The sequence below is a fragment of the Macaca thibetana genome, chromosome 19 (genome assembly GCF_024542745.1).
Source record: "Macaca thibetana thibetana isolate TM-01 chromosome 19, ASM2454274v1, whole genome shotgun sequence".
Taxonomy (NCBI): domain Eukaryota; kingdom Metazoa; phylum Chordata; class Mammalia; order Primates; family Cercopithecidae; genus Macaca; species Macaca thibetana.
The window spans coordinates 12151003-12163197 of NC_065596.1; the positions used below are offsets into that span (position 1 = coordinate 12151003).

At 42.1% G+C, this 12195-nt stretch overlaps 4 protein-coding genes across 13 annotated transcripts in view; 3 read left to right on the forward strand and 1 right to left on the reverse strand.

Moving 5' to 3' along the window:
* The window catches only part of LOC126942563 (zinc finger protein 799), a 103556-nt gene extending 99724 nt beyond the window's left edge, over positions 1 to 3832 (forward strand). Inside the window, exon 4 of the mRNA XM_050770316.1 lies at positions 3816 to 3832. Coding sequence (XP_050626273.1) covers positions 3816 to 3817 — 2 coding nt within the window. The 3' untranslated portion in view covers positions 3818 to 3832. The remainder of the gene's footprint in view (positions 1 to 3815) is intronic.
* The window catches only part of GET3 (guided entry of tail-anchored proteins factor 3, ATPase), a 422808-nt gene that overhangs the window by 369237 nt on the left and 41376 nt on the right, over positions 1 to 12195 (reverse strand). The window lies entirely within an intron of this gene.
* LOC126942481 (zinc finger protein 44) overlaps positions 1 to 12195 on the forward strand; it is a 414080-nt gene that overhangs the window by 155251 nt on the left and 246634 nt on the right. For 4 of the 10 annotated variants that reach the window (XM_050770089.1, XM_050770087.1, XM_050770088.1 and 1 more), the window contains 3 exons: positions 3816 to 3942; positions 4878 to 4938; positions 6145 to 8031. In XM_050770089.1, the coding sequence (XP_050626046.1) occupies positions 3816 to 3942; positions 4878 to 4938; positions 6145 to 7801 (1845 nt within the window). In that variant the 3' untranslated portion in view covers positions 7802 to 8031. Of the gene's footprint in view, positions 1 to 3815; positions 3943 to 4877; positions 4939 to 6144; positions 11745 to 12195 lie in introns of those variants that run through there. The other 6 variants (XM_050770086.1, XM_050770085.1, XM_050770084.1 and 3 more) reach the window with 5 other exon arrangements.
* ZNF20 (zinc finger protein 20) overlaps positions 1 to 12195 on the forward strand; it is a 201259-nt gene that overhangs the window by 52562 nt on the left and 136502 nt on the right. The gene's annotated exons all lie outside the window — the stretch shown is intronic.

Here is a 12195-nt window from a genome sequence, read left to right on the forward strand (position 1 = left end):
CAATGTCCCCATAGGTTGTATAACTGAATTAATGGCTCTTAAGTCAGTTAACATTCTCCGTTTACCTGATTTTTTTCTTGATTACGAAAACTGGAGAATTCCAAGGGGAAAATGTTGGAGCTATGTGTCCTTTTTCTAATTGTTCAGTAACTAGGTCCTCTAAAGCCTCCGGTTTCTCTTTACTTAGCGGCTATTGTTCTATCCCAATTGGCTTATCTATTATCCATTTTAAAGGTATAGGTTCTGGAGGCTTAACAATGGCCGCCATCAAAAATGATATCCTAAATCTTGGCGGGAACTTTGTCTTTCCCTTGAAGCAGTTCCTTCAAACCTTGCAAATTTTTTCCTAGTCCCATACGAGGGACATACCCCATTTCATGCATCATATGTTGACTTTGAGGGCTGTATAGTTACTCTGGAATTAGAACTTGTGCTCCCCATTGTTGTAATAAATCTCTTCCCCATAAATTTATAGGTACAGAAGTTATAATTGGTTGAGTAGTCCCAGGTGGTCCATAGGGCCCTTCACAATGCAAAATATAACTACTCTGATATACTTCAGGGGCTTACCAACTCCAACTATGTTAAATTGAGCAGTTTGGAACAGGACCCTGGACGGGCCCCTCATGAAGTTTCCCGAAATCGGGTTCCCATCTTTATCAAACTTAGAGTGACACTGATTAGCCCAGTGTTTTCCTTTTCTGCATTTTGGACATATTGCAGGCTCAGCAGTTTTCTTTCTTCTCTCAACTGGCGGCCTGACTCACTGATTTTTTTCTACGTTCTTTTTTAGTATGATCATTCTTCCCACAGTTAAAACAAGCTCCAGGAAATGGAGTATTTCCTTTACCCACTTTCAGTCCTTCTGTGGCTTGTGCCAACAAAGTAGCTTTAACAGGGAACTGCCAAGCCTCTATATCACCCTTTCATCTGGCTTGCTGAATTCCTGCCTGAATAGAACTGAGAGTGGTTGCTCAAGGTGCTGCCTGAACAGTCACTGGGGCAACTACTTTTCGCCCAGTGTCCTCAAAAAAAAAGAAAGATCTGGAGGGTCAGGCCACTGTTTTTCTTCAAAATAATGAGGGGGTGCAGAAGGGTAGGAATGAACCTCTTCTTCCTTTGCCACTTTAGCTTTAGCTGGCAAACAAACTTGCTCTGTCACCTCTTCTGTTACTTCATTATACTCTCATTCCTCCTCATCATCAGTGTGGAAAGGTTCCAAGGTGGAACAAACCAGAGCTCACACTTGTCCCATTGTTACCCTGATGCTTCTGAGCTTCCCTTCTTACTCACCATGGGGATTGCTTAAGAGTACTCGGGTGTCCTCAAGCTTAGTTACACATTCTCCAACCATCGCTTTGTTGACCCTTTGACCTGGGTTCAAGCCCCACGTATGGGCATCACTTGCCGAGACCAGCTCGGTCGTGGAGACTCTAACCCAGCGGCACTAGAGGAATTAAAGACACACACACAGAAATAAACAGTGTGGAATGGGAAATCAGGGGCCTGGCAGCCCTTCAGAGCTGAGAGCCACGAACAGAGTTTTACCCACATATTTATTGACAATAAGCCAGTGATAAGCATTGTTTCTATAGATTATAGATTAACAGCCTTCCTTACGGCAAACAAAGGGATGGGCTGTGGCTAGTTATCTGCAGCAGGAACATGTCCTTAAGGCACACATTGCTCATGCTATTGTTTGTGGTTCAGGAACACCTTAAGTGGTTTTCTGCCCTGGGTGGGCCAGGTGCTCCTTGCCCTCATTCTGGTAAACCAACAACCTTCAACATGGGCATCATAGCTATCATAAGTATGTCACAGTGCTGCAGAGATTTTGTTTATGGCCAGTTTTGGGGGCCTGTTTATGTCCAGATTTGGAGGCCTGTTCCCAACACCTTGGCCTCCGAAAGTGCTGGGATTACAGGTGAGAGCCATCACATCTGGCCTTCTAATGTATGTCTTAGTCTGTCCCAGGTGGTTGTATGCTTTTTGTGTATTTTGCAACATTTTAAAGTAGTTCCTGCCCAGTTTGACTCTGATTGGATTGCATTGTAGATGAAATAGAAAAGAGAGTCTTGTTTCAGACCTTTGGATAGTTCCCAGACTGAATAAAAAATAGAAAGGCAATAATTTGGAAATAAAATATGATCTGTACTCTCTGTGGTGATTAGAGTTCTACCATGGGAACTCTGACTGCTATCTTCAAGACTGGCAATGAGGTGGGCAGAGATGGGGCCAAAGGAAAAAACAATACAAAGCTTTCCTATCATTTTTTACTTTCCTGTTTATGTATCTTTTTCTCACTGTCAATAGGATGGGATGTGGAAAATTATAGTTTTAAATCCTCTGTTTTTGTATAGCTGTCTACTTTCTTGATGAGAAGGGTTTTTTTAAAAAGTATTTTTAGACATTTATGACTTCTATAAAAATGGTTTATGTAATGTTATTATTAAATGTCTGCTGTTTATGGAATATAATCGATATTCATGAAAGCTGACACTGAACTCTGTCTAAGAACATTTGCAGCCTGTCCCCTTCTTTTCTTTCTCCTTTGACATTACCCAATAAAAAGTTTAAAATCTTTCTGTTTAGTTGGTAAAATCTCTTTTATTAGCCTTTTGTTATACTTAACTACATTTTATCTACAGGGAACTAGTCACCAGCTTCCAAAATATTCTCTCCATGTAATCACATAGGATAGGCTAAATCCCCCAAGTAAGAAATAGAAAAAAAATGAAACAACAACAACAAAAAACATATGAAATATCACCTACCAGAGTTGCTCATTAGGGACCCAGTGCCTAGAGTGTTTCTTTGTGTCTGTCTTAGTCTATAAGACTGTTTTTTTTGTTACTTATAACAGGATACCAGAACTGGGGTAATCTGTAAGAAATGATATTTATGTTTTGCAATTCTGGAAGCTGGGAAGACCAAGTAAGGTCAAAGTGGGCATCTGGTGGGAACCTTCTTGCTGATGGGGACTCTGTAGAGTCCCTGGGTGGCACAGGGCATTACATGGTGAGGGGGCTGAGTGTCTAGCTGAAGTATCTTCCTCTTCTCGTAAGGACACCAGAACCTCATCTGTGATAACCCATTTATTAATTAAGCCATTCATACGTGAGTGGATTAATCCATCCATGTGTTCCAAACCCTCAAAACCCACTTACCTCTTAAAGCACTACCTTTCAGTACTGCCACATTGGAGATTCAGTTTCAGCATGCATTTTGGAGGGGAAAACAGTCAAACATAGCAGTGGCTGATTGGGTACGCTTCCTCTGCTGAGGATGTAATACAATTTCAAACTCTCAGAGGGAAGTTAGGAGTTAAGCAGAACCATAATTTTTACACAAATAGTTTAGCCACACTCCACCCCTGTTGTTAGTTATGCTCATGGGACCCTCCCCTAAATACATTGTCTAGACCCCATGAAAGGTTCAACATTGTGAACAAGCAGTTGTAAGGATATGCAGTCTCAGGACTGCTAATTGTAACTCTCTTTTGCACAGTAGGTCGTAGGACTTTGTCACGACAAGAACTACAGGCCCACTGTAGAAACAGACATTAGGAGTAATCCAGGCAATAAGATTCATTTGCATAATTCACCAATAAGAGACATGTTCCTGTTCAACTGTTATTTTAGCAAGCACAATTCCAGCATCAGACAGTGAGTGTAGACACAGAATAAGAGTGGATTTACCATGTCATTGAATAAATGCTTGGAAACCACAGCATCATGGGAAGTTTATGAAGTGAGTATAGGTTCTCAGTACTGTGAGTTTCAACCTTCCTTTTCTGGACATATGGGATGTTTCAGGACTCAGTGGCCTTTGAGGATGTGGCTGTGAACTTCACCCATGAGGAGTGGGCTTTGCTGGGTCCATCACAGAAGAATCTCTACAGAGATGTGATGCGGGAAACCATTAGGAACCTGAACTGTGTAGGTATGGATGACATCATGTCTTCATTTAGTCAATTAGAGACGTTTGTTTTTTGCGGTCATCAGTGCTGTTCAGTGATTTGAAATACGGAAAAGGGATACAGTTCACCCTTGAACAACACAGGGTTAAGAAGTGCCAGGCCCCAACCAGTTGTATGTCCTCATATAATCTTTTGTCTGCCACAGCTTAGCCTATTTTGACTGGCAGCCTTATCAGTCATACAAACAAGTGACGAGCACAGATATGTCACATGTATTGCATACTGTATTCTCAGAATAAAGTAAGTTAGAGAAAGTAAATTTTTTTTTCTTTTTTGTTTTTTGAGATGGCATCTTGCTCTGTCACCTAGACTGGAGTGCAGTGGCACAATCTTGGCTCACTGCAAGCTCCGCCTCCCCGGTTCATGCCATTCTCCTGCCTCAGCCTCCCCAGTAGCTGGGACTATCGGCGCCAGTAACCACGCCCGGCTAATTTTTTGTATTTTTAGTAGAGACGGGGTTTCACCATGTTAGCCAGGATGGTCTCGATCTCCTGACCTCATGATCCGCCCATCTTGGCCTCCCAAAGTGCTGGGATTACAGGTGTAAGCCACTATTCCTGGCCTAGAGAAAGTAATTGTTAATAAAAAAATCTCAAGGAAGAATAAAACTATATTTACTCTGCATTAAGTTGAAGTGGATCATCATGAAGGTTTTCATCCTCATCTTCACATTGAGTAGGCTAAGTAAGAAGAGGGTTTTGTCTTGCTGTCTCAGCGGTAGCAGAGACTGAAGAACATTTATATATAAATGGACTTGTGCAGTTCAAACCTGTGTTGTTCAGGAGTCAACTATAGTTCAATGAATGAATCATGCATGATTGCAGTGTACATAAAATCTTAACAGTTTTTGTGTCATTTTGTAATAATTTATAGTGAATTTTCTGGATCTCTCTTTTAGGAATGAAATGGGAAAACCAGAACATTGATGATCAGTACCAAAATCTCAGGAGAAATCCAAGGTAATTTGTACTTATAAGAGACAGGTGATGTCCCTGTAATGTTTCTGAGAATGACAAGCACTTTTTAAAAGAAGCAAAGATTATGAACAAGCCCAGGCCGGGCGCGGTGGCTCAAGCCTGTAATCCCAGCACTTTGGGAGGCCGAGACGGGCGGATCACGAGGTCAGGAGATCGAGACCATCCTGGCTAACACGGTGAAACCCCGTCTCTACTAAAAATACAAGAAAATTAGCCGGGCGAGGTGGCGGGCGCCTGTAGTCCCAGCTACTCGGGAGGCTGAGGCAGGAGAATGGCGTGAACCCGGGGGGGCGGAGCTTGCAGTGAGCCGAGATCGCGCCACTGCACTCCAGCCTGGGGCACAGAGCAAGACTCCGTCTCAAAAAAAAAAAAAAAATGAACAAGCCCAGCTTAAATTTATTCTTAGAAAAATTTCTCTATAAAAATGTATTATTAAATGTGACATAAATATATTATTAAATGTGACATAGCTATTCAGTGTTTGCAAAGTAGTTCCCATGGAAACAATATTAAGATTTCCCATAAGAAGCTGGGTATGGTAACTCATGCCCGCAATCCCAGCACTTTGGGAGGCTGAGACAGGAGGATCACTTGAGCTTGGGAGTTGGAGGCTGCAGTGATCTGTGATGGCACTGGTGCACTCTAATGTAAGTGACAGAGCAAGACCCTGTCTTAAAAAAAAAACAAAAAACAAAAAACGAAAGGCCGGGAGTAGTGGCTTATGCCTGTAATCCCAGCACTTTGGGAGGCCGAGGCAGGTGGATCATGAGGTCAGGAGATCAAGACCAACCTGGCCAACATGGTGAAACCCCGTCTCTACTAAAAATACACAAAAATTATCTGGGTGTGGTGGCGCATGCCTGTAGTCCCAGCTACTTGGGAGGCTGAGGCAGGAGAATCACTTGAACCCGGGAGGCGGAGGTTGCAGTGAGCCAAGATAGTGCCAACTGCACTCCAGCCTGGTGACAGGGAGTCTCCGTCTCAAAAAAAAAGAATCCCCATGTGCATATCATCATCTTGAAAATAGCTGGGATTGAGTTATCTTGCACAACATTCAGTCCATTCACATTCAAGCAGGGCATGAAGCTTATAGCTTGCCTGATAACGTTAAAAATGTAAATCTAATACCTGTTGATAAATATAAATTCAATAATAAACCTTTAGTAATGTACTTTTCGTTTTTTACAGATGTGATGTGGTAGAGAGATTTGGTAAAAGTAAAGATGGTAGTCAGTGTGAAGAAACCTTAAGCCAGATTCGAAATAGTACTGTAAACAAGAACACTCCTGCCAGAGTAGATGCATGCGAAAGCAGTGTGAATGGAGAAGTCATAATGGGTCATTCATCCCTGAATTGCTACATCAGAGTTGACACTGGACACAAACACCGTGAGTGTCATGAATATGCAGAGAAGCCATATACACATAAGCAGTGTGGGAAAGGCTTAAGTTATCGCCATTCCTTTCGAACACGTGAAAGGCCTTACACTGGAAAGAAACCCTATGATTGTAAGGAATGTGGAAAAACCTTCAGTTCTCCTGGAAACCTTCGAAGACATATGGTAGTGCAAGGTGGAGATGGGCCTTATAAATGTGAATTGTGTGGGAAAGCCTTTTTTTGGCCCAGTTTATTGCGTATGCATGAAAGAACTCACACTGGAGAGAAACCGTATGAATGTAAGCACTGTTCTAAAGCCTTCCCTGTTTACAGTTCCTATCTAAGACATGAAAAAATACACACTGGAGAGAAACCGTATGAATGTAAGCAGTGTTCCAAAGCCTTCCCTGATTATAGTTCATATCTAAGACATGAAAGAACTCATACTGGAGAGAAACCTTACAAATGTGAACAATGTGGGAAAGCCTTCAGTGTTTCCGGTTCCCTTCGAGTACATGAAAGAACTCACACTGGAGAGAAACCCTATACATGTAAACAGTGTGGGAAAGCTTTTTGTCATCTTGGAAGCTTTCAAAGACACATGATAATGCACAGTGGAAATGGACCTCACAAATGTAAGATATGTGGGAAAGGCTTTGATTTTCCTGGTTCAGCACGAATTCATGAGGGAACTCACATTCTAGAGAAACCCTATGAATGTAAGCAATGTGGGAAATTGTTATCTCATCGCTCAAGCTTTCGAAGACACATGATGGCACACACTGGAGATGGCCCTCATAAATGCATGGTATGTGGGAAAGCCTTTGATTCTCCCAGTGTATTTCAAAGACATGAAAGGACTCACACTGGAGAGAAACCCTATGAATGCAAGCAATGTGGGAAAGCCTTCCGTATTTCCAGTTCCCTTCGAAAACATGAAACTACACACACTGGAGAGCAACCCTATAAATGTAAATGTGGAAAAGCTTTTAGTGATTTTTTTTCCTTTCAAAGTCATGAAACAACACACAGTGAAGAGGAGCCTTACGAATGTAAGGAATGTGGGAAAGCATTTAGTTCTTTTAAATACTTTTGTCGCCATGAAAGGACTCACAGTGAAGAAAAATCTTATGAGTGTCAAACTTGTGGGAAAGCCTTCAGTCGTTTCAGTTACTTAAAAACTCATGAAAGGACTCACACGGCAGAGAAGCCATATGAATGTAAGCAATGCAGGAAAGCATTCTTTTGGCCCTCTTTCCTTCTAAGACATGAAAGGAGTCACACTGGAGAAAGACCCTATGAATGTAAACACTGTGGTAAAGCCTTCAGTCGTTCCAGTTTCTGTCGAGAACATGAAAGAACTCACACTGGAGAGAAGCCCTATGAATGTAAGGAATGTGGGAAAGCCTTCAGTTCTCTCAGTTCCTTTAACAGACATAAAAGGACTCACTGGAAGGATATTCTATAAGTGTACGGAATGTGGGAAAGCATTCATTAGCTTTATCACATTTCGATACTTGAAAGAAATAAATCCTATAAATGTAAACATGGTAAAGCCTTAAGAAGTTTCCAGGCTGGGTGCAGTGGCTCACGCCTGTAATCCTAGCACTTTGGGAGGCTGAGGCGGGCGGATCACGAGGCCAGGAGATCAAGACCAGCCTGGCTAACATGGTGAAACCCCATCTCTACTAAAAATACAAAAAGAATTAGCCAGGCATAGTGGCTCTCACCTGTAGTTCCCAGCTACTCAGGAGGCTGAGGCAGGAGAATCCCTTGAACCCAGGAGGTGGAGGTTGCAGTGAGCTGAGATCATGCTACTGCACTCCAGCTTGGGTGACAGATCGAGACTCCATCGCAAAAAAAAAAGTTTCTATTTCTTTCGAATAGAGTTGCTCCCTGATATATGCAAGAAGATTGGTTCCAGTACACCCTGAGTATACCTAAATCCACAGATGCCAGCTCTTTGGAATATTTGCATGTACCTACCCACATTCTCCTGTATACTCTATATCATGTCTAGATTAATTAAAATATCTCATGCATTGTAAAAGCTGTGTACATAGTTGTATTGTTTAGGGAATCATAAGAAAAAAAATCTGTATGTGTTTACTACAGACTCAACTATTGCAGGCCTATCCACATAGAATATATCACCTATGATGTTACAATTTCTTGTTTCAATACTCGGATTACTTTTGTTTAATGACCTGAAAGAATGTGTTAACACCAACCACAATTCTGGGTCTTCTCTCTTGATAACCCAAGTATTATGATGGTTATGACAATGATGATTGCTGTATGGTGCCTAATGTGATACGCAGAGGTGACTAGATGTGTGGCATCATAGATAAACAGTGAGACCTCAGGCTAACTTGAATCTTGACAGGACATCAAGACCTTCATCTATGTTGGAAGACCCAGGTTCTGATTGAAGATGTTGACTCTTTGCAGGAGGCTAACTAATACTAACGTTGGGATCTGTCCAGCTTGAGGGCTGAAGATCTTTGTGTTGAAGGGTATGTCTTCATATTTGCAGATATTTAGTTAGAAACATTGTTTTAGGAAGCTAGTTCTTTTTCTTTGAATCCCTAAAAAATCCTTACAGTGTTCATTTGCATATTTTCCCTTATAGGACACAGAAGCTTTTTTCCGTCAAAGGATCTTAGTTGAGGTTGATAATTTTTAACACTTGCACCTTGCAGAGGCTAGAGATGCCCCAAATCTGCTGCAAATTTTTCGTGTGTCCAAATCAATGGCACTGCTCCTCCTTAATCTTTTGCATCATCATCATCATCATCATCACTTGTAGAGGATTTCAGTAAATCTTCAGTTTCCTTATTAGTAAGGGTTTCTCTGTCTTCTTTTATGTTCCTCAATGTTGTTTTTATTCCTGTCAGAGATAGCCCTTTCCACCAACTTTCTTTGCAACACTTAAGATATTCCTGACTGCTGTATCAGTCTTGGGGAAACCCCTGAAATCACTTACTCCCTCACTCTAATGGCTTCCAATATGCTTTGGGTGTCCTGGCCTTTAGGACGTCTACAGCCTCTGCAGTAAGCACAGTTGTATCTGCAATTGTGAAGCTCTTCCATAAATATACTGTGGTACAGTCAGGGTTAGAATCAAGGCAACATAAATTGTATAAATGAGGTGAAGCTGGGCACACTGGCTCACACCCGTAATCCTAGCACTTTAGGAGGCTGAGGCAGATGGATCACTTGAGGTCAAAAGCTAGAGACCAGCCTGGTCAACATGGTGAAACCCCATCTCTACTAAAAATACAAAAATTAGCTGGGCTTGGTGTCATGCACATGTAGTTCCAGCTACTTGGAAGGCTGTGGCAGGAGAATCACTTGAACCCAGGAGGCAGAGGTTGCAGTGAGCCAAAATTGTATCGCTGCACTCCAGTCCGGGTGACAGAGCGAGACTCGGTCTCAAAAAGAAAAAAAAAAGTTGAAGTGGGTGTAAATTACCTTAATCTGCTTGATGATGCCTTGATCGAGTGGCTGTGGCAGTGATACAGTGTTAGAAGGCAAGAACATCACTTACACTTTTTCTTCAGCATAACAGAAAAATTTAATTTTTGTTTCTGTATTGTACATGAGCTTTGCTGGATATACGATTCTTGGTTAAGCTGTTTCATAGCAGAGCATGATGAGAGTGTGTGAGAGGCTTCCCATTGAAATGAGGAATGGAACCTAACAAAAAGCAAATATATCTATTTTACCCTAGTCATTTATCATTACAGAAGTCAACTAATGTCACAAAACAATGATCAATATGAAGAATGGGATGGAAGAAGCAAATAATGTGGTTGGAGATTATAGCATTGTCTTCTTAGGAAACTGAAGACAAAACAACTGGAAATCTGTTAAAACTGTGAAGGAGTCAGTTTGCTGCTTATGGAGTAAGCATATCCTGTATTCATGATAGCATATACTATTGACTTAAAATAATATTTCTTGCAAATATATATAAATATCTGAGGATGGAACTAATGCCATATGCAACATCTATTTGTAGACAAGTATGAGTGTTTTCTGATGAGATGACCTAAGTATCACCTCCATGGAGATATATATATGTATACCACTTTGGTGGATTGAGGTCTCCTCATCCCAGTGCTCATTGGGGAGAAATCCTGTAATTTAAGTAATTTGGGAAAATCCAATCCAAATTAACTCATGTATAGTGTCCAGAAAATTTGCATCATCAAAGAAATATTAACTATTGGCCAGGTGTGGTGACATGCATCTGTAATTCCAGCACTCTGGGAGGCTGAGGTGGGGCCCAGCCTGAGGGGACTGAGGATCACTTGAGGCCAGGAGTTCAAGACCAGCCTGGGGAACATAGTGAAACTCCATCTTTATTTTATTTTGTTTTAATTTTTGAGACGGAGTTTCGCTCTTGTTGCCCAGGCTGGAGTGCAATAGTGCTATCTTGGCTTACTGCAACCTCTGCCTACCGGGTTCAAGCAATTCTCCTGCCTCGGCCTCCCGAGTAGCTGGGATTACAGGCACCCACCACCACGCCTGGCTAATTTTGTATTTTTAGTAGAGACAGGGTTTCACCATGTTAGCCAGGATGGTCTCAATTTCCTGACCTTGTGATCCACCCTCCTTGGCCTCCCAAAATGCTGAGATTACAGGCATGAGCCACCGTGCCCAGCCTTCTCGTGCCCAGCCTTCTCTTCTTTTTTAGAATGTGTAAATTAGACACAATTTTTCTCATGTCATGCACATAAAAGCAGTATTTTCCAGCAGTGGTTGCTCACTCTTCTCCTTGCTGGGCAGACAGTCAGTGTATCCAGGGTGCAGTGATTTTGGAGTATCCAGGTGTGGATAAACTATCTACTTGTGATTGGAGTGCTTCCCAAATTCTCATAGCCAGGGGTCCAGGCATGGTGGCTCAAGCCTGTAATCCCAACACTTTTGGAGGCTAAGGCAGGAGGATCACTTGAGTCCAGGAATTTGAGACTAGTCTCAGCAACATAGGGAGACCCTGTGTCTACAAACAATTTTAAAAATTAGTTGGGTGTAGTGGTGCACACCTGTAGTCTCAGCTATTCAGGAAGCTGAGGTGGAAGGATTGCTTGAGCTTGGCAGGGTGAGATTGGAGTGAGCCATGATTGTGCCACTGCATGCCAGCCTGGGCAACAGAGCGAGACCCTGTCTCAGAAAAAAAAAAAATCAGTCAGGCATGCTGACATGTGCTTGTAGTCCCAGTTACTACGTGGGAGGATAACTTGAACCCAGGAGTTTGAGGCTGTAGTGAGCCATGATCATGCCTCTGCACTCCAGCCTGGGTGACAGAGTGAGACTGTGTCTCAACGGCATAAATTAAATAATAATAATAAAGAGATTTTCTCCTGGCTCTGAAACCATTTCTGGACCTGCAAAGCAATCATGTGGAATGAAGTGGGGCTATCCATCATCAGGGCAGGTAGTACATTAGCCGGATATACTGGTGTAACGTTAGACATAGACCAATAGAACAGAACAGAGAGACCAGAAATAATCTTCATTTATGCTCTGTTGATTTTCTACAAATGCCCCAAGATAATGGGGAAAGTGTTTTCAACATGGTGCTGGGACAATTGGATATTAACCTGCAGAAAGATGAACTGACACCTTTATCTCATATCATATATGAAAGTTAACACACATTAAAATGATGAAAAGCAAAAACACAAAGTTAGCATCAGATGTAGGAGAGTATCTTTGTGACTGGGTTGGGGAAGGAGCTGTGTGTGTGTGTTTAAGAACACCAAAGGCGCCTGTAATCCCAGCACTTTGGGAGGCCAAGGCAGGCGGATCACCTGAGGTCAGGAGTTTGAGACCAGCCTGGCCAACATGGCAAAA